General features: G+C 33.1%; 4 protein-coding genes across 5 annotated transcripts; 1 reads left to right on the top strand and 3 right to left on the bottom strand.

Moving 5' to 3' along the window:
* Positions 1–1,244: 1,244 nt before the first annotated feature.
* On the bottom strand, positions 1,245–2,066 carry LOC139515328 (uncharacterized). Its single transcript, XM_071304894.1, has one exon. It carries the CDS (start codon positions 2,064–2,066, stop codon positions 1,245–1,247), a length of 822 nt encoding a protein of 273 aa, XP_071160995.1.
* Positions 2,067–4,230: 2,164 nt separating this feature from the next.
* On the bottom strand, positions 4,231–11,420 carry LOC139516891 (uncharacterized). The gene is made up of 2 exons (XM_071307312.1): positions 11,179–11,420; positions 4,231–10,809 (listed from the first exon to the last, which is right to left on the bottom strand). Exon 2 carries the CDS (start codon positions 10,540–10,542, stop codon positions 9,478–9,480), a length of 1,065 nt encoding a protein of 354 aa, XP_071163413.1. The 5' UTR covers positions 10,543–10,809; positions 11,179–11,420; the 3' UTR covers positions 4,231–9,477.
* LOC139515327 (uncharacterized) lies at positions 7,588–8,289 on the bottom strand. The gene has a single exon (XM_071304893.1). It carries the CDS (start codon positions 8,287–8,289, stop codon positions 7,588–7,590), a length of 702 nt encoding a protein of 233 aa, XP_071160994.1.
* Positions 11,421–12,566: 1,146 nt separating the features above from the next.
* LOC139516890 (cdc42 homolog) lies at positions 12,567–20,645 on the top strand. Of its 2 annotated transcripts, XR_011663039.1 has the most exons (4): positions 12,570–12,866; positions 14,134–14,192; positions 16,901–18,615; positions 18,695–20,645. XR_011663039.1 is itself a non-coding variant. In XM_071307310.1 (3 exons), exons 1-3 carry the CDS (start codon positions 12,725–12,727, stop codon positions 17,303–17,305), a joined length of 606 nt encoding a protein of 201 aa, XP_071163411.1. In that variant the 5' UTR covers positions 12,567–12,724; the 3' UTR covers positions 17,306–20,645. The 2 variants fall into 2 exon arrangements, 1 of the variants encoding a protein (XP_071163411.1); XM_071307310.1 differs by having other exon boundaries at positions 12,567–12,866; positions 16,901–20,645.
* Positions 20,646–23,161: the final 2,516 nt, after the last annotated feature.

The following is a 23,161-nucleotide window of genomic DNA, read 5'->3' as shown; positions in this document are numbered from 1 at the left end:
TATGGGCACCAAAATTAAATCAATAATATTTGATTTGAAAACCCCAATGTCAGTGATAACAAAGGGTTTACAAAATAAGGATGTGAATAACTATAACAACACTTTTCTAAGTTAGTCAATGTATGCCACAATACACGTTTGATAACGTAACTGCAACTGTAAAAATGACTCAATGTATTATTTGAAATTTTAAGTGCATTTCGTGTTATTTTTGCATTTTCACATTTATAGTAAAATTTGTTTTGTCCACTCAAAATGCTTCAATAAATCAATAATATTTAATTTGAATAATTGAATACATGCGTAAACTATCTCCAGCTATAAGGGTTATAATTGGAGGTCATATCAATACGCTTTCAATATTCCGCTAAGGTACTCAGCAGATAGATAACCATACAGTTAACTAAAACACCATTGCTCATATTAAAGTTTATTCCTAATTCTGGCATGAATGTATATAGACAATTGTGTATGCAGGTAAAAAGCTGCAACAAGAATGAAAATACCATATAATATTTGGAAAGGCTATTATATTGAACCAAAAATACAACAATATAAGTGTAATGTTCTTGCTTAAAATTGATATAGTTAAGTAAGTTTAGTAGATACAAAAAACAGCATTTAACAACTTCAATATCAAACCAAATAAATGAATGTGCTATGAAGTATTAAAACTTGCCAAATGCTTTAGCATAAACACTAGAAATATAGCTCAGACGGGGTTCCTTACTCAAAATATCATAGGAAAAATGAATGTAAATACTTTGCTCTAGAACTTCATAATTAACTTATTTGCATCAAAAATAAATATGCACATACAAAATATAAACCTTAGTTATAAATATTTAACTTACATAGTGGTTTGCCATAAACGGATGATAAAGCTACAGCTTGATAAAGTTTAACATTGGTCCAATGTCATTGTGGTTCACAATTCAAAACAGGAAACAGGATATCAACAAAAGTAAAAGTGAAAGTGAAAGTGAAAGTAACTTTAAAGTGAAAGTGAAAGTACAATCACATAAGGTCAAAATGAAAGTGAACAATTAAAGTTCTCAAAAATGAAAGTAATTAATTACTGATAATAAATATGATATACAAACAGAACACTCCCCGTCTGATATGAAAAATATCACCACATTCATAAAAAGAAAAATATGACCTTCAATACATATAAACCCTCAAAAATTAGTTTAACTAACTAATGTCAATAATACAGACAAAAACTCAATAATACCAGTCTTTTACAATGCATTGCGACACAAAAGAACAGTCTGTGTGATTGGTCGCACACATACACGAACTTGTCCATCTCTGATTGTTCTTACTAACACTTTCCTAACTAATTTGTCTTTACTAGGAAATATATGTTCAATAAGTCCTATTGGCCAAAGGTTTCTGTGTTGATCACCATCCTTGAGAATAACGGTATCACCTTCTTTAATGTTCTCCTGAGTTTGTTTTCGTCGAGATTGCAACGTTTGTAAGTACTCGCGACGCCACTGAGTCCAAAACTGTTCAGCTAGTACTTGAACGAATTTCCATTGAGTAGTGTATACATATCGAATGTTCAAATGACTAAAATCTTCATCACAGTCAATGGTTTTGGTAGTTAGCAGAGCATTTGGCGACAAAACACACGGTGAATCAGGGTCTGATGAAATTGGAATCAATGGACGAGAGTTCATGATGGCCGTTGTTTCCGCCATAAAGGTGCACAGAACCTCATGTGTTAATTTGTTGTGTCTTGCATCATAGAGAATAGAGTCAATAATACGGCGAGCCATGCCTATGAGACGTTCCCACGAGCCTCCCATATGTGACGAATATGGAGTGTTGAACTTCCAAACAGTACCTTTTTCGTTAAGAAAGGTTTTCAAAGTTTTATCTTCCACACATATTGCAGGAATCCCAAGTTCATTCGCTGCTCCAACGAAATTTTTCCCTCGGTCGGAAAATAATTTCTTAACTTTGCCTCTTAATGACACGAACCGTCGTAGCGCATTGATAAAAGATGAGGTGCTCATCTCTTCAATAACCTCAATGTGTACAGCTCTAGATGACATACATGAAAATAGTACAGTCCATCGTTTTGAGTTGACGCTTCCTCCACGAGTTCGTCTAGTTGGGGCAATATGCGCAATTGTTTCTACATAGGCGGTAATGGTAACGTTTTCTTCTGTTGCTCAGGCCATATCATAAACTTGTATATGTATGATGGCTTGTTTCGAAGCTGAGACATTTTTTTCATATGTGGTTAAATTTTCGGGGTACGAAGTGTGATTCATTTTTCCGTAAATTAGCAAACCCCGAATATCCTTTTGTGATGTGGCTCCTCATGGTAAAAAATCCCATTTTTGACACAATAAGTTCTATTGTTCTTATCCCGGGCATAAAAACAATGCCGTATTTGGCGAAACCTTTTCAACTTTTGATCTTCAGTGTTGTACAACTTTGTACTTTTTTAACTTTCGATCTTATATATCTGAGCGTCACTTGTAAGTCTTGTGTGGACAAGGCGCGTTTTTGGCGTATTGAATTTTAAACCTGAAGCTTTTTGTTATCTATTAATCATGTTTTTCTTTGTCTAATATGTTCTATTAATTTGTATTGTAGTCCTGTAATATTATGTTGTCATTTCAATGTTATATTTAACTTTGCCATTAAAACGCGAGGTTTGGCATGCCACAAAACCAGGTTCAACCCACCACTTTTATTCCCCTTTAAAAGTGTCCTGTACCAAGTCAGGAAGATGGCCATTGTTATATTATTGTTCGTTTCTGTGTGTGTTGCATTTTAACGTTGAGTCATTTGTGTTTTCTCTTATTTTTGAGAAATTGAGATAAGAGGTGGCACGGTACTTGTCCATCCCAAATTCATGTATTTGGTTTTCATGTTATATTTGTTATTCTCGTGGTGTTTTGTCTGATGCTTGGTCCGTTTCTGTGTGTGTTACGTTTCGGTGTTATGTCGTTGTTCTCCTCTTATATTTAATGAGTTTCCCTCGGTTTTAGTTTGTTACCCCGATTTTGTTTTTTGTCCATGGATTTATGAGTTTTGAACAGCGGTATACTACTGTTGCCTTTCTTTATCTATAAAAATTTAATACTTTAAACACATTTAATGGCTCCATAGGTTTTACACATTTATTCTGTGTTCCCTTACTTTCTAAATTAACACAAATGGTTCAGCTTAGTCATTTGTTTATCATAGAAATGTGTCAAATATCACTACACAGAGATGTTTTGTTTACACGTGACTTTTGAGTTCCTCATTTCAAGGCGCATTAGGGATATTGTCCCATATTGAAATCCATAGTTCTGATTTGACCAAATATTTTTAGGTGATCTTCATCGGTATGACATTCTGAATAAATCTGTGTATTTTTGTCCATTTCTGAAAAAAAATAAAGTAGTTTCAGCACTATATGGCAATGACACTTTTATCGCTATATTCATTTATTTTTAATACAATGTGTATGTATAATTAATTTCTTCCAGTATACCTTCACTATTCAAAACAAGGACAAAACTTCTGATGATAACCTTAAATTACAATACACAGACCCTGTTAAAGCATTCCATAACATTTTCTTGTGTCTAAAAGTGCATTTTGACACAGAAATTATGCAAAAATGTAGATTTTATAAAAAAAAAACCACCAAAATAATTATTTTTACTAGTGGACATCTGGTATCTAATACTGTGGAAACCACTCGAAACTACTGAGAAATTCATTCTTATCATGTAATTAGAGTGCAATGAAGTGCAAATTTTCAAAACTTGTCCTTTCACATAATTCTATTTGAGAAAAAAAGGCTTTTTACATGTATTTCAGTAAAAACTTTTATCAGTGAGAAATCCACATGAGGTATTAAAGGAAACATTGTGACATCACATGTATTATGGCGTCATTAAATAACGACAGATCAAAATAGTGCTAAATATAGTTTGCAGTGTTACATGGGAAACATCGAGTCGAAAAGATCAGTAACCAAGCCTTTTCATTTAATATCAAGACCATAGCAACAGTTTTCATATTAGCATATTTCTAACATACCGACTGTAATTTCAATTGCACAAATACCATAAATAAATAATTTAGAGCTTGCCTAACAAAACAAAATGCTTACCAATTATTCAGGACTTTTTAAAACCTTTAGTTTGCCATCTCATGTAAAAAAGTAATGATATGTCTGGAACTGAAATAAGACAAAAAAAATTACTCAAGCTGTGTTATCATTTAATTTAAATACATAAGTATTATTGAGAGAGAAAAATCTAACTTTTGAAAGTTTTATCGTAAAGAAAGAAAAAAGCTTCTCCCTTGCTGCTTAGCCACCTTCATTCAAACCGTTTATATTAGAAGCAATGAGTAGTAGCTAACTAGCTTAATAGTTGAATAGCAATATTGTTTTCAAGAAGGTTTGACCCTCCCCCTTTTCACTGAGAAATGACAATATCAAGTGTTTTGCTCGTGTGTATTAAAAATAGTAATTCATGATTTTCTTAATACATGTACATGTTTGTTTTCTGTTTATTTGCATATGATATCTACTGACCAGGGTCAAATCATTGGATAAAAGCACACGTGATGATGTATCTCACTTTACTCGTGTGAAGTGTGTTATCTCCCTTGATTGTCAGTTATTCCTGTAGACCAGAGTGATAATTACATAACCAAGACTATATTGTGTCATGTTTACTTACAATTTAATAATAATACATGTAAGTTATTTCTTGCAGCCTTTTTCAATAAATAAACAATTCCTTTCGGATCTTTCGGGGGTAATTAAAGTTATGATTGTGCCTTAAAAAAAGTGTTCAGCCCCGTGCCAGTAATGCATTTTAAAAGCGAAAATTTCATTGCCTTTTGGCTGATCTTTATCAATAATATTTATCTTAAATATTTAAACTGTTTATGATAACTAGGTATAAATAAAAAAATACTAACCATCATTTTCACTATTTTCTGTGGTGTACAAGGTGAAATCATCTTAAGATATCTCAGGATTTTTTGTTAGAAGATCGGGCAATATGCGCAATTGTTTCTACATAGGCGGTAATGGTAAAGTTTTCTTCTGTTGCTCAGGCCATATCATAAACTTGTATATGTATGATGGCTTGTTTCGAAGCTGAGACATTTTTACATATGTGGTTAAATTTTCGGGGTACGAAGTGTGATTCATTTTTCCGTAAATTAGCAAACCCAGAGTATCCTTTTGCGATGTGGCTCCTCATGGTAAAAAATCCCATTTTTGACACAATAAGTTCTATAAAAATTTAATACTTTAAACACATTTAATGGCTCCATAGGTTTTACACATTTATTCTGTGTTCCCTTACTTTCTAAATAAACACAAATGGTTCAGCTTAATCATTTGTTTATCATAGAAATGTGTCAAATATCACTACACAGAGATGTTTTGTTTACACGTGACTTTTGAGTTCCTCATTTCAAGGCGCATTAGGGATATTGTCCCAGTTACAATGTCCCAAGGACCAAAACAATCCACTTCGACGTAAGTAAAAGGTGGGCACGATTTCAGTCGTTCCTCCGGTAAATCAGACATTTTTTGAGTCATAAGGTTACCACGAAATCTACGACACAATACACATTCGGAAATAACAGTGTTAACTAGGCGCTTAAGACCAATTATCCAAAATCCTGCACTTCTGATACTGCCTTCCGTTAAATGACGTCCTTGATGTCTAATTGTTTGTGATAATGTAAGACAATAAGTTTGGCGAAGTGATGATTACCAGGAATAAGTATCGGATGTTTCTCACCAAGTGTCAAATCTGAACTGAATGTTTGAGTCTACCTCCTACTCTAACCACTCCGTGTTCATCAACAAACGGATCTAATTTCAACATTGAGCGTTCCTTTGAAATTGGTTTCTGTTCGTTCAAATTGTAAATTTCCTTTTCAAAAATCTCATTCTGAATTTGACGAATTATAAAAGATTCGGTCTCCTTTTGAAATTTTGGACTATCTTTGTCTTCAGACACTTTTTGACTAGAACGTTTTGATTTCCAAGGACGTACAAAATGTCTCAAAAACGAAACTGCCCTAATGAGAGCTTTCAAACTTGAAAAATTCGTAAAACGATGACAACCGATCTCTGGATTTCGAATAACTGTTTTTTTAGATAATACTAAAGGACGAATTTCCTTGTCCTCAGTTGGTGTTACTAACGGATAAGAATTGTCTTCAATCATAACATCATGTGATGATAAACATGTCGGACCTGTTATCCATCTAGTGGCAAGAATCATATCTGGTGAGCTTGAAAATCTAGTTTCGGCATCAGCTGGATTCTGATCAGTTGATATGTAGGACCACTGAGACGGATTTAACCCGAATAATTCAGTCGTTATATTCCTCTGATCTACGAAGGCTACATTAACGCCTGAACGTCTTCCTCGATCAAGACCGTCAACCGGAAAATTCACACCGCTATGCAATATGGGAATTTTGTTTTAAATTGGCAGCTAAAGAAGGAGGAGTTCCGGATGTTAATTGATGTTAAATGATGTAAACTCATGTTAATTGATGTTAATTGATGTTAATTAAGTATTTTCGGATTTGTGTTAATTGAACACACGTGTTCGGTAAGACAATTACAAGACAGTTGCGCAGACTCATTATCCTGATCGCCGCCGATTGGCTCTCTCTCACAGAGAGCAGGCGACGCGGCCAATGATCATAAGGAGTTCAAGCCCTCTTGTAGGAGAAAATCGGACACGGAAAGGGCTTGAATTATTCGAGTTAAGACGGATTTGACGTTTTGTGAATTTTTTCAACACGATTTGTGACGTAAGTGAAAAATCGTCTTTTGGTATTGCTAATATATCCTAGGACAACTTGACTGTCCGTGTAGTAATGACAAGTCTCCGGTAAAAGCTTCATGTTGTCGCAAATGACTTCATCTAACTCAGCGCCAAGAACAGCAGCACAAAGTTCCAATCTAGGAATTGTGTGACCTTTCAAAGGTGCTAGTTTTGTTTTTCCCATCAGAAAACCTAAAGATGCATTTCCAGTCTCATTAACGGATTTCAAATAGGCTACTGAAGAAATTGCTTGTTCGGAAGCATCACAAAAAATATAAATCTCAAGATGGTGCGCTGTCGACACTGATTCAGGAGTAATCATTCGCGGAATTTCAAAATTGCCAAGAGATTTCAGACTCAAGCCAAAGGTTCCATCTATCAGCATGTTCAGAACTTAACGGTTCATCCCAGTCAGTTCCAGGTGGAACTACTTCACGGAGAAGAATTTTACCGCTAATCACAATAGGTGATACGAAACCCAAAGGGTCAAACAAACTGTTTATTGAAGATAGGAGTCCTCTTCGTGTTATAGGTTTGACATCATTATTTACATGAAACACAAAATTATCGGAATGAAGATCCCATGTTATACCTAGACTTTGTTGCGTAGGTAATATATCTGAACACAAATCCAAATGTTTCAAGTCTTTACCTAGGTCATCACTGGGGAAAGCTTTCATGACGTCAATATCATTCGACACAATCTTGTGAAATCTTATATGTCCATTTGTTTTCAGATCGTTTTGAGTTTTCTTTACAAGATCGATTGCTTGTTCTTTGTTGGTGAATGAAGTGAGACCATCGTCCACATAAAATCTTTACATACAAATGCACGGACGTCTTCATCGGAAGTTGCAACAGCTTGTCGAAGGCCGTAAGAAGCCACGGCAGGTGAAGGCGTGTTACCAAACACGTGAGATGTCATACGATATTCAATGAGAGGTTTCGAAAAGTCATTATCTTGGTCCCAAAAGAATCTAAGGTAGTCTCTGTGATGATTTGACACTCTGAACTGGTATAACATTTGCTCAATGTCTCCAGTTATAGCAATAGCATTTTTACGAAAACGCATAAGAATTCCAACGAGGTTATTTGTAAGATCTGGTCCTGAAATTAATAGATTATTTAACGATACGTCTCCGTACACTGCAGACGAGTCAAATGCTCCCCTTATTTGGTCTGGTTTTTTATGATGATAAACCCCGAAAAGCGGAAGGCACCAACATTCTCCTGAAATAACTTTAGGTGCAATTTCCGCTGCACCGCTGTTCAACACTTTCTCCATAAATGTCATGAAATGTTCACGTTTTGTTTGATTCTTACGCAAACTAGTGTCAAGTATCTGTGCTCGTTTCCAGGCTTGTGAGCGGTTGTTTGGAATAGGTGGTTTTGGTTGTTTAAACGGTAATGGCGCTGACCAATGACCAGTGTCATCCTTTCTAAAATCCGTGTCCATCAAGCTAAGAAATTGTCGTCCTGATGAAAATGTCATCTTTGAGATCAATTAGCTCTATGTTGTTCTCGCAAAGAGGGAACGTGGTGCATCGTCCATCGTTGAGAACATGAGTTTTACGCACACTGATTTTGTTTGGAGTATGTACTTTGCCCATGCACACTTCTCCTATTACCGCCCATCCTAGTGCTAATCTTTGAGCGAAAGGTTCACCTTTATCTCCAGTAATTTGTTCTTGCACATGATGAATCTCAGGTATATCTCGACCAATCAAAAGTTCAACTTTGATGCTCGGATCAAGAGGAGGTAAGTATGACGAAATACGACGAAGATGTGAGTAGGCAAATGCAACTTCTGGAGTCGCAATCTCCGGTAATTCACTAGGAATAGAATCGCATTCAATTACGTCTTGTAATTCGAATGTAGATTTGCCATCAATCGATCGAACACATATACTGTTAGCAACTCGGCACTTCATGGTCGAATTACCATTACACGAAGACATGTTAAATTGTGCATGTTGTCCTTGAATTCCAAGGTCATCAAAGAGTTCTGGAGTAATCAAAGTGCGGTTACTTTGATCGTCTATGGCAGCATAGACTCTCATCGACTTATCCGGGGCGTTTGGTAAGTATACATCTACTAGAAGGGTCTTTCCACAGGACCGACCAACCCGGATGTCACCACAAAGAGTGGTACATTTGACAGTTACATTGACCTCACTATGCTCCCCGCCATCAGCTGTGAGAGGCTTTTCATTATCGGCTTGTGTTCGATTTTGAGTATATCGGTCTATATGCATTGCTGTGACATGGCGTTTGTTTCCAAATACGACACATTTAACATTCACTGTACAATTGGAGGCGAAATGTTCATTTGTTTCACAGCATTTAAAACAAATTCTCTTTTCGCGTAGAAACTTCTGACGATCTTGTATTGGATATTTCCTGAATCCACGACAGTCGTTGAGGGTATGTCCTGCCTTGTGTAGTGGGCATCTAACTGAACTTTAGGAAGAAACTTCTAGTCTCCTGGATATCACTGACAGACGTTGTTTAGAATAAGCAGTTGAATTGACACTATTGTACGAAAAGGCAGGATCATTTCGAATTTGACACATGTCTCGAATATAACTTACAAAAAGATCATATAGTTTTACACAGTCTTTGTTTGTAATTGTTTGAAATGCGTTTAACTTACGTTTGAGTGCGCTTTCAACCATTTCAGGCCTACCGTATCTTTCTTGTAGACGATCGTATATTCTTTATAGACCTCCAGGCGGATCATGAGCATTAGCAGCACGGATGATTTTTGCAAATTTGGAAGATTCTGTACCCAACCATTTGACCAATAAATCCATTTTTCAAAGGGTGTTATGCCAAGCTCTCGTGTTACACTTTGGAATGATGCTCTCCATGATTCGTATGTCTCCGGTTTATCATCAAAGTTTGTGAATCGCGACAGCAGAAAGTCTTTTCTGTACATAAAACGAGTTATGTCTGTCATAGCATCATGTAGTAGAGAATTTGTAAAATTAGCATTTGGTTGTACAGGATATTGTGATAAAGATGGTTGAATGTTTGGTTGACTAGATAGTGGTGTGAAAACTGTATTTACAACACTCGGAATTTGAGGAACACTTACAGCTGCACTAAAGGCCTGAGAAGCAGATGAAGCAACCACAGGAATGTCTGGTTGTTGATTTAACCATGATGCAACTGGTTCTTGAAAATGCACATTATGGACATATTTACTAATGTCATCCTTCTTTTCGCACACTTCAGAAATTATATCCTGTTCTTGATCACCTTGTTCAAGTATACGCACCTCAGTTTCAGCTGCTGCGACTTTACTCTCCTGTTTCACAATGTTTATGTCAGCTTCAATGGCTGCTTTTTGTTTCATAAGTTCGCCTTCCTTTCTAACAAATTCCAGTCTCACTTTCTCGGCTTCTGCCTTTGCCCGCTTACTACTTGCTTTTGAACTTCCATTTGAACTACTTACTTGTGATAGTTGTTCAACTAAGTCAGCTTTCTTTTTCTTAATTTCAGAGTTCACTTTTCTGTATGTTGAAACACACGTCACAACATATTCATTATAATCACTTATCAACTGTTGTGATTCATTTGTATCAGCTCTTGTTATGACACTTTTGTATTCTTCGGACCGACGACAAAAGTTTTTATAGCGACTGTCAATATCTGTATTTAACTGTCTTAATGTTTCTAATGTGTTGCTAGAAGGAACAATTATCATAAGATCTTCGATTTTAGACCAAATCTTCTCACATTTTTCGCGCAGTTCGTTACTCTGGTCGTTAAATGGTTTGTCCTTTAGGTGTAAACTTTCGGTCACGCTTCTCACGCGTTTCAGACATAAATTTACACTATCTTTTTACTATTCCGCTAAGGTACTCAGCAGATAGATAACCATACAGTTAACTAAAACACCATTGCTCATATTAAAGTTTATTCCTAATTCTGGCATGAATGTATATAGACAACTGTGTATGCAGGTAAAAAGCTGCAACAAGAATGAAAATACCATATAATATTTGGAAAGGCTATTATATTGAACCAAAAATACAACAATAAAAGTGTAATGTTCTTGCTTAAAATTGATATAGTTAAGTAAGTTTAGTAGATACAAAAATCAACATTTAACAACTTCAATATCAAATCAAATAAATGAATGTACTATGAAGTATTAAAATTTGACAAATGCTTTAGCATAAACACTAGAAATATAGCTCAGACGGGGTTCCTTACTCAAAATATCATAGGAAAAATGTATGTAAATACTTTGCTCTAGAACTTCATAATTAACTTATTTGCATCAAAAATAAATATGCACATACAAAATAGAAACCTTAGTAATAAATATTTAACTTACATAGTGGTTTGCCATAAACGGATGATAAAGCTACAGCTTGATAAAGTTTAACATTGGTCCAATGGCATTGTGGTTCACAATTCAAAACAGGAAACAGGATATCAACAAAAGTAAAAGTGAAAGTGAAAGTAACTTTAAAGTGAAAGTGAAAGTACAATCACATAAGGTCAAAATGAAAGTGAACAATTAAAGTTCTCAAAAATGAAAGTAATTAATTACTGATAATAAATATGATATACAAACAGAACATTCAATGAGGTCGAATTATTCACTTGGAAGTGAATAATTCATCGTGGGTGTTTCTTAGCTTATGTTGACAAAATTGAAAAAAATTTGCTGCTAAACGCGAATTAGAATTTCACTTTATCACTTTCATTAATGATTCAACAAAAAACATACCTTTTTTTGTATATCTCGTAGCTAATGCCCCTTTGAAACCCCAACAGTCAATTTTTGGTAATTTTACAACTGATGCAGAACCTCGAGAACTGAAAGGCGGAGCCCTATTGGTCTCATATAATTATATATAATAAAGCGCTAAAATTGTAAACTATAGTTGTCATAAATTCTGTATATTTAAATACCGCTGGAGTTGTAAATTCGAACGCTGTAGATATAATACTAGTAGTCGGGCGCACTGTATATTTGAAGTCAAACGCTGAAGCAGTGAAGTTGAGCGCTGTGAAATATAAAAGTCAAGCGCTCTAGATCTAAACAAATGTCCAGCACAGTAGATTACAGTCTATATCTATTTCTACAGCGCTTGACTTAAAACCTTCAGCGTTAGACTTTGCATCTCCAGTGTATGAATGAGAACAATAGGGCTCCGTACTGAACTGATTTTTATTCTATTTTTTTATTACAATTTGGTTGCTTTTTTTTTTAATTGTGTTTACTTAAAAGGGAATGACCTTTAATTCTATTGTTTTAGAAGCATAAATAAAAAACTATCAACAAACTCGATCCTATGAAAAAATCCTCTACAGATATAACGTTGTGATATTTTTCTTGTTTTTAGAATAGATTAAAACACACATTGAACTTTTATCTGAAAATCTCTTTATCATGCTTATTTATTTACTGAACCAGGAAATTAAAAAAAAATGCATTTACTTTTTCGTGACAATAGCCTGTATTGTAACTAATTTTACATTACATTAGCTATATGTAATACTATAATATGGTATAGTTAAATTAATGTTATATTAAGTCCATCTTTAACCAATTAGTTTTGTTAAAACTCTGAACCTATATATTTATATCACTTTTTGTTTGGCCAAAACAGTCAATTTCAAAATTTGTTACGCTTTTTAAGCAATCGTTAAATTGGTGTTGATATTACCAAATAATCAACGACCTACTATATATAAATAATTTCTGTAACTTTATTTATATCTTGTATGTTGATTGGCTGTAGTCGCACCTTAATGACGTTTTCTTTCATTCGGAATACTCGGAATTCTTCTCTCATTTTGAAAAGTTATTAGAAGAAAATGTCAACAACATTTAGTTATTCATAGGATTTTCTTTATATTTTTGACAATTTATGATGGCAGAGAGCGATACAAAGTTTATTAAATGTGTAGTGGTTGGCGATGGAGCCGTGGGAAAGACTTGTATGTTAATGAGTTATGCTACGAACAAGTTTCCAACGGACTATGTACCAACTGTGTTTGATAATTATGCAGGTAAACAGCTCACCTATAGTACACATACTTATCACATTTTTTTTTAAATCTAAATCATTCACTTCTATTGTCCTACTTGTAATAGTTTGAATACATGAATTATTCATAAGCTTTATTTCGTATTCGTCTCACTGTCAGAAAATATTAAATTTTGATTTGTTTATACATTCGATCTTTCTAAATTCTACACAGTATATAATCTTCAAAAACTGGTGACTGGACGTTTGATATCACTGCATGAGATTCGACCTAAATTTGACACATTTAAAGCTTCCTGTTGAAAGCTATTATATTTCAAAAATTATAAAAGAAAGAAAGCACACACACACACACAAACAATAAATATAATGCCCGTCTGTACTTGATGTCATAATTATCGGTCTAATAATGGACTACCTTGTTCAAACTTTTAATTATAAAAAGTCAATACATTATATGTGTATACAAAAGATGTTTTCTTCCCAGACTAAATATGACTAATACTGCGGAAATCCCAGTGTCACCAGATTACATTCATGTGTGAACTTTAAACGCAATTTTAAAACCCAAATCTAGGAAGTATATAGTGAGTGACACAAAATAATAATGTTGTACATTGTTTTTTTAAAACCGACATATTTTTATTATGTGATCATAGATTAAATAGAAAACATCAATGTGTTTAACGAGTTAGAAGTTATTGACCAGTTCGTCCAAGCACTACGACCATACTATTTACTTGACCTACATAAACTAGCTATAGGCTTTAATGTATAACATTTATCAATAATAAAATCCATTTAAATGTTAATGTGACTTTACTTAGACCTTTTATACACTATAGTTTTCTATATAAATCTTATACACTTTGGTCAGTTTAATTTACTTATTGTTAAATGATCTTACAATTATTTGATAGTAATAAATAGAAAAGTATTCATTTAAGGATGGAGTAAGGCTGCAAGACTGTTTACAAATATTTTCACATGAAACCAAAAAGGAAATTTGCAAGACATGATAATGTTCTAGAGGCTCGAGGGAAAAAGCATTTTTGCGTGTCACACCTGCATATTTTGTGATCTTTAATCCTGCATGAGCCCGAAGTATGGTTCCCTACACATATAACAGCATAACATACAGGAATAATGGTTTGAATGCACCTTTCAATCGACCAAATATGAATTAATTATAGTTTTTCCCGACATTAATGACTTCGAAATACTTTTTCATTTCGACTTTAGACTTACCAATAGCTGTTTTTATTGACAATTATTATTTTTATTTCTAGTGACAGTTACCGTTAAAGGACAACAATATCAACTAGGATTGTTTGACACAGCCGGCCAGGTAAACATGCATACTAGTATTGCGTGACCGTTTTAATATCATTTTTAATCATGCAATGTGTTTTTTGACACCTGAAAAAATGAACAAGGATGTTGCATATTCACAAAGAAGTAATTTGAAAGTATGCACGAGTAAATTATTAAACTATACTTTAAAGGTTTACAATTGGTTATCATGTTGCCTTCCTAACCTGCACTTCCTATTTGATGAACTGGGTCACCTTTGTAAAACCTGATTTAGATACACGACAGACAAAGTTTTGTTTAGGGTTTTATTGATCCTATTCTACAACAATTCAATTTCATCATGTTCATCATTTGTTTCTCTAATTATGAACGTTTGAATGCTAGTGAGGTTATTAATGATACTTGGTATTGTTGCTAAAAAATGTTGGAAATTACTGCTACAAAAATGAAAGCGAACATCAAAAAAGAAGTTCAACTTTAAACTCCCTTTCACATATAAATGTACAAAGGACTACACAGTCTTATCATCAAACTCTTAACTACTCAATGCCTCTAAGGATAGAAATGGAATGGTGTACATGTTGGAAGGTATTGTTTCAAATCACTATAAGATGTGTGTCGAATGTTGGAATGTCTGTCTGCAAGGTTAAGGTCAATACATTGCATATTAAGAGAATAGGAATACAGTTTGTTGTCTTTGGATGGAGTACCTCTAGATGCTTTAATTTCCAACAGATATGCATTTTAATAAGAAGGTTTTGTGTCCCATGTGGTTGCTGTCTCATTAACATATACCGGGCCCACATTTAATTTTCTTCACAGTTAATATCCATAAGAAGTAGGACCAATTACTAATGTTGTTTTACACAAGGGCATTTTAAAAATGACTTCCAATCTTAAATTTACTCTATTGCGGATTTTAAGTTGCAACATCATCAAATCATATATATCTGGGTTCTGAACATGCTACCAATTTTCAAAGCATTCAGATGCAGATAGATAACTCATAGGTTGACGTTTTTATTCGAACTACAACTGCAGTTTTAAAGATTTTGGTAATTGTTGTAGCACTTTATGCATTTTTAATCACAACCTAACTTGTATTAGAAGTAGGTACGCGTTTTCTTTCCGACGTATACAAATTAATATTACATTTGATGTCTCTGGATGCACAGTTTCAAAGAGCGAGAAAAAAAACCACGCGAACATTTTTAAACATTGTGTCAACATTGTCTTCGAGTGCACAGTGTATAATGCTGAATAAAATTCTAACTTTATAGATATATTTTAAATGATTAACGATTCTGTAAAGCACAGTTTTCCAACTCTTTTGTATTTCAATCCACAAGTTTTCAAACCCCATTCGCGAATTTATGGGGAAATAAAGGTTTCTAATGAGAGTAAGTTTCAAAATCTATATTATCTTTGAAATGCCCTTGTCAATGACATACATTTTCATGAAAATGACATCTATTCAATATACTAGTATAAATATAAAATACATGTTCTATATATGTGTTAACGTTCCTGTTTTTTGAATGCTAGAGTGACAATTCAATTACCAAATTTGACCTACATATTTGACCATAGTATTATAGTTTAGTGGTTGTATTCATTTTAGAACTGGTAATAATTCGTCTGTTTTACTTGCATTTATGAAATACGACTGTATCATATTATTTTTATTTAGATGTTTTTTCGTACTTATATTATTAAGATTTTAATGTCCTGTACAAATAAACTTGTACTATAAAAACAATTGCTGAAAACATTACCGTTAGTAACTAATTGAAGCAGATGAGGTAGAGCCAAATTTCCTAGTATTTGGTTTAATTCAAAAGGTGGGAATATGAAAGTCTTTTATATCATTCCGGAATCTGAATAAGTCTGTGTCATCATGGTCATGTTCTCAAATTTATTTAGTTTTCTACAATTTTCCACATTTCTGTTAATATAAAATATGCAATGTTTTTTCTACATTGACTTAAGGTATAAGGAGAGGGTTGAGATACCAAAAAAACCTTTTTAACCCCGCCGCAATTTTGCGCCTGGTCCAAGTCAGGAGCCTCTGACCTTTGTTAGTCTTGTATGATTTATAATTTTAGTTTCTTGTGTATAATTCGAAGTTTAGTATGAGGTCCTTTATCACTGAACTCGTATACATATTTGTTTAGTGGCCAGCTGGAGGACGACTCCGGGTGCGGGAATTTCTTGCTACATTGAAGACCCATTGGTGGCCTTCGGCTGTTGTCTCCTCTATGGTCGGGTTGTTGTCGCTTTGACACATTCCCCATTTCCATTCTCAATTATAGTGATTCAGCATCTTGCTGTTTGGGTCATTTTGATACAAACTTGCAAATTTACATTTTCTTGTGTGTAAAATTTTGCAACATGACGAACCACTCACTCACTTCTTATTGTGAATTCGTTCTTGACGCGAAAATACTCTATGTGTGCTGATGCGGCGTACAGTAAAGACATCGCTAACATACAAATTGAAATGCAAAAAAAAGTCAGAATTAGGGTTTTGAGCTACATGTACCGCAAGGCTTTTATATAATTGTGGTATGTCGTTATAGATTACACATGATAAAAGATCTAAAATAGAACCTGAAATTACCCAAATAGAGCTGTGATGTTGTGAATCAAACAAATAATTTGAAAATTGCCCTGATGTTAATAAAGAGGGGTATTTGGCCCAACCATTTTCGTTTCGTGAAACTGTTTTATCTTATATTTTAGGAAGAGTACCAAGGTCTAAGACTACTGTCCTATCCAGGTACACATGTTTTCTTAATGGCATTTTCTATTACAATGCCAGAGTCTATGAAAAACTTGGAACAAAAATGGATACCGGAAGTACGTCATCAGTCACCGTCTTCAGCATATTTAATTGTAGGAACTCAGTGCGACCTTAGAGACGATGAAAAAGTTAAACAAAAATTACAAAAACGTAGACAAAAACCTGTTACCCTAGAAGAAGGACAAAAATTAGCAAAACGTGTGAACGCAGACTGTTATGTTGAATGTTCCTCATTAACAAGACAAGGACTAAAAGACGTTTTTGATGAGGCACTCATAGCAGTGTTGGACCCTAAAGTTAAAAGGAAATCTGGAAGAAGGAAAGTGAGATGTGTAATATTATAATTATAGTTCATTAACTCATGTCTTCAAATTTAATTCATTCACCTTACTCAAGTGTCACAGGGTTTAAGTGAAGATTAGTGCCTGCTATAGTTCAAGTAAAAAGACCCAAGTGCGTTTTCCGGCTTAAATTTGGTATATACTTAATTCACATTTACATGTACAATTGTGAAACTTACATTTATATTCTGTGAATGTTCTTGGAAAATTGTTTTTAATGTATTTGTTTATATAGGCCATAGCATTTTATTGTATGTATTAAGTCTGTGCAATACAAAATCTAGCATTTGTTGTTTAGGGGAAAATGAGAGGTTGCACATGTTTTTGCTTTTGACACCACCTGATATATGTTTACTTTTTTTTTTACAAGAAATAGCTTTAGTCAGATTTTTTGGTTGAAAGAGATGACATTACATTTACTGATACATTGTAACACAATGGGTTGTATGAAATAGTAGAAATATTACAAGCGAAATTTTATAATAGTTGCTACTGGACATACATGCATCATATAAATACTATCAGGTGAACTTTTATTGATGTTTATAGTTTTCATGTTTGTGCCTTCTTATATCTGCTATATTCTTAATGAAATCAAAAGAGTTTGTACTTATTTCTATCTTATCAAGTAAGAGCTAATATTTAGCCATCGTTGCATTTATGTATTACTTTTGTTGCTACATGAACAATTAAAAACTCGTTATTTGAAATATGACTAAAGTGCATGTATATATTTGAAGGTTCGATTTGTGAAAAATTTCGATTAACTGTTAATGCTTTTTCCTATAAAACATGACAGGAAAGACGAATTGTGTGAAGGTTGGTTTAACATACGAAATTCAGTATGTGATCTTTTATGCATATTGACTAAGACAGATACATAACTGTTGGATCTGATATCATATTGACATATTTGTCATAATATATAAAATCTTTTATAAAACCGGTGCTTTTGACAGTGTTGTTAATAATATTTACGATTGTAATGGTTATTCTTATGAATTTTATTATTTTGGGGGAATATTGTACAAGTATCAGCTGATTTGTTGATATTTCTATATTTTCACCACAAGAATAACGTAGTTCTATCAAATGGTAAGATATGAAAAGTGATGATCTGGATGAAGGTTACTAGATAGTTTCCCTCTGAAATCTGAAAACGAGGGCTTGTCGAGAAGATTTGATATAGAACCTTACAACAAATCTTAGCCCAATTCCGTAATCAAAATTTAAGATGGCCATGTAGCAAACAGACCCCGATCCTTTAGCAAAGCCCAATTATTACTCATGAACTCATGAGTTACTATATCCCTGTAACAAACTGACTCCAATGCGTAAGAACAGCAACATTCTAACCCAGACTTAGAAATCTAGGTAGCCAAGTACTTCCAGCAATTGAACTTGAATTGGTTTTATGTTGATATCTTAACAATGTTTTTTTAGAAATTAAATGTTCACTTCACAATTAAAATTGACCCGGTTCTACAGGTCTTTTACTTATTGCATTTACGAGTCGATGAACAAATTTAAAAAGCATGTAATGCTGATGTTTTCACTAGTTTATTCGGCATGATAAGACATTTTATGATTTCCTGTAACTTGACACACAGTTCTTATGATTATATATGTATATTCATGATCATGACGGCTATGTTAATGAACATAACTTGCAGTTGTGAAAAATGGAGAATTAATATTCTTGCTATTACCCACGAAAAAAATTATGAATAAGTAAAGTTCAATTGAAAAGTAATGACATTTTAATGCACGCTGCTTCATCCTGCTTCATCTATGTTGTAAAACAAATACATTTAGTATTGCCCTTCCAAGATGTACGCTATAATCGCTTAACAATATTTGATATACAGGGTAAATTGTGCAACGAACTTGACACATAGATAGCAAAAAGTATATAATCTTTTGTATGTTTACTCATGACAGATTAAGAACAATCGGGTTTGTTATCGGTTACACAGTTATCATAGTGAACATTTTCTTCAAGAAAATTTTATCATCAGTTAAGTCTTTTTATAGTTGTATATGGCCTTACTTGCCAGATTATCTTTTTTAGTCTTCCGTAGATATATATTTTACATAATGAAAGACGATTTAAAAAAAAACTTGAAGTGGTTACAAAAATTAAAATAAGATATATCACTACTGTATATCAGTAGCATAAAATTAGATGAAGATTTGTCACGATGCACATTGATAACATCCTTCCTACAGTCATCCGTAATTTATTTTCAACTAGTTAAATTATATATAATCAAACAAGAAGACAATGATGTCTTGCATTTCAGCGCGTTTTTATTAGTTTTACATACTCTTTAGTAAATGCAGTTCTAGTTAAATTTAAGTTCAATCGACATCGTGCTCAGAATATTTTTAAAAGTTAATTGACAGACTATGATTTAAAATAAAAAAGATGACAAAACAATATGATTAAATATTTAATACAGGAAGTTTCATAACTTTTGGTTTATTTTTTTTGTTTTAACTTTTTAGGTTTAAAAAATAAATAAACGCGGAAAGGAACTTATTTCGTAATAGATAAGTGGATTATAGCATTGATATAATTGAATTTTTGATGCTAAATCAAACGAGCTAATGTTTGATTTGCGCACTAAAATGAAAATTCTTTCCATTTTTAAATTCACAAAAATGCTTGAAATATTAAGTTATATGTGATAAAAGTTTCCTTGTTTGACCATAGTTCCCTAGTAGAGAAAAAAAATGTAATCCTTTTAGGGAAATATAATGGAATTATCAGTTATATGTTATCATATTTTGATGATAAGATAACAAATATATATTCATACAATAAACCGTTGATTGTGAACATTACTAAAATCTACAATCTCATTCATGATCCCTCTAAACATGCATGAAATATTTGCCACTGAACGGTTAAGAAACTGGCAATGAGTTAATCAATCATGACTGACTGGTATTTTAAAGAAGTTGCAAAATTTTTAATATGATATCTCACTATTATCTTTTGATAAAATTGAGAATGGAAATGGGGAATGTGTCAAAGAGACAACAACCCGACCAAATAAAAAACAACAGCAGAGGGTCACCAACATGTCTTAGTTGTATGTGGAATAGTATAAATGGTACCATAAAAAGAAATATGAAGAAGTTATATTATTATAATCAGTAATTCAGCATTTGTTAATAAATATTGCAACTGAAAAATACAGTTTATGTCACATACATGTAGGGTTTTTTGCTTGCTGATGAACCATTTTGTTTTTTAATTTAGATATTTACGTTTTAAGAAATGTTCTACTAATTGTTAATTTTTGCATATTTTATAAAGAATAAAACTATTTCTTTATTATTTTTCATGCATTTGTCCTGCCTTAAGTATGCAGAATAAGTTGTATTAGAATACAATCTTTATGTAATCTAAGATAAATACATATAGAAATATAATAGATGTATCTTATATCTGAATTCGATCTTAATATATGTTACTGAAGCCAAAAATGAAGGTTAAAGTGACATAGTTTGTATAGTATAAACTATACACTACAGTCACTAGCTTACATGTTAATATCTGAGATCGTAACTCGGACATTAAGCTTAATATCGTTAATGGAATCGGAACAGTTTACAATATTAATCCTGTAATATGGGTAACATGACCTTTGTCGTTTTACATATGTTCATTTTCTCAAAAGTGAATCTACACACAAATCTACATGGCTGTATGTCTATTTGTTTCTGAGAATGTGAACGTTGAAGTTCCAAAAGTCCGTTAAATTTCGCTGAGGATAACTAAAAATTATGGTAACTTGAAAATTGAAAACCCAAACAAGAAAGAAGCCTCACCCATGTAGTCCAATTTTATCTGATGCCGTATTTCATGCAATTACATGGACATGATACTACTTTAAAAGTTCAATACCATATATTAGTAATCAGTTTAAATTTTACTATTTATCACCGAAATTAACGGTTTTCTAAAATATCAAATCAATCTCCTATATTTTTTATGGGATATTTACTATGCGAATATATTTATTAATGAAATCTAAGAATACATTGACATTTTAAAATACATTTGTAAAGGAATTGACACTATAAATTGGATTTCCTGCTGTGCATTTATTTATCACTTCTTAATGCTCTCAACAAAGTAGTTACTTCCGACGATGGGTAGGTCATTCTATGTCAGAGATAAAACTTTAACATAACGCTATAATTAAAATACTTATTTTATCAAATCGAATATTCGTAATGTCTTTAACACTATTTTTGCCAACACTTAATCAAAACAGAGTCTATATGATATCGCTCTTATTTTAAAAATATGCTTTAAATTGTAACAAATTTCGAATTAGCTCTCGCCGCGATATAGCCTTTTTGTGCTAATGCGGCGTAAAGCAAACAACAATCAATCAATCTATATGATATCGCTATGATAGGGATCGTTATGCACACTAAATACTTTCATTCATCAAGGGGAAGGAAATCCCATTATTTGTTCCCTCTGAAACTCATCTTGGGAGTACCCAAATTAGATTCCTTCTGAAACTCGTATCGGTAACACCAAAATTCAATGCCTTCTAAAATACATATCGGTAACCCCAAAATTTGATTCCTACTGAAACTGATCGATGGAATCCCAAATACATGATGCACTCGTTTACCCCACTGATGGCATAGTGAAGAAACGAAAAAAGTTTGAACCAACATCCATTCAAATGTTATAGTTCTCCATAAATCACAAACTGAAAGACAGTAAACAGATTAAATCAAATGAAGCCGAACAAAAATAGATTCAAGTTGAAAAGTTGATGCCATTTTTTGTCCATAAAAAAGTTTGAACCAACTTCCATTCAAATGTAATACTTCTCCATAAATCACAAACTTTTCCTTTAACTTCCAAGGTATCTGAATGTCTCATGATCTGTGCTTCTCTAATTCAAAACGACCACGAGGCTTGTCTGGAACAAAATACTACTACTGTTTTCATAGTTTTGTTACAAATCTTTATGTAAAACTGGACGCTACGCATATCTCTCATAAATTGTTTGTTCAAGTTATGTCGGAATCATCGAGATTCTTCCCAACATCAAGTTTATATCTATTATTATTATTTTGTTTTGTCGCACGCGCACGCACAACGAATTGGTAAACCGTATTGATGCTTACCATGTACCTCGAAACCAGTGCTTTGGTGGCGACTGTCAAAATAAATAGATACATTGTAACATTTTTGTTCAGCTTATAAATTATGTTTTTGTACAAAGTTTACAACTTCCTAAGGTAGAGACTTTTGAAGGGTTTTGCTGTTTTGTTTTGTTTAGGGTCATAGTCATATGAAGATTTATGCTCTCAAGTATTTATATTATGGGATTTTCAAATTTGTTCGACCTTGAGCGTACACGAGAAAGGGTACTACAGACACACTGTCGTGCACACGAACATATTATGTATAACGCGCTTATATTCTTATGCATGCATTATTCAGTTTTTGGGTTTTGACGTTCCATTATAAGTTTTTCCCATGTCTATTATTATTGTTACATAATCGCTCTGCGTGTTTTTTTAGATATCTCTATACTGTTGACATTATTTTTTAAAAAGTAACCATTAAATTTTTTACCGATCCATATTTAGTTTTAGAACTTATATGCATACATATTTTAAAAATGACTCTGATTACCAGTTTTTCTGTCGAAGGTCAGTGGATCAATCCCGGTACTTTTCCACCGCCTTAAAAAAGCCAAGTGTGCTTAAATTGATCAATCTTTTCTTTTTATACCTAATGAATTACTTGTAGTTTGTCATACAATTGTGTCTGAATTATCTCTCTTTATTCACAGAAAACCTAGATCTAGACAG

This window comes from Mytilus edulis, chromosome 3 (assembly GCF_963676685.1).
Source record: "Mytilus edulis chromosome 3, xbMytEdul2.2, whole genome shotgun sequence".
Taxonomy (NCBI): domain Eukaryota; kingdom Metazoa; phylum Mollusca; class Bivalvia; order Mytilida; family Mytilidae; genus Mytilus; species Mytilus edulis.
The sequence above is the reverse complement of the archived record's forward strand: the minus strand, read 5'-3'. Positions and strand labels throughout refer to the sequence as shown.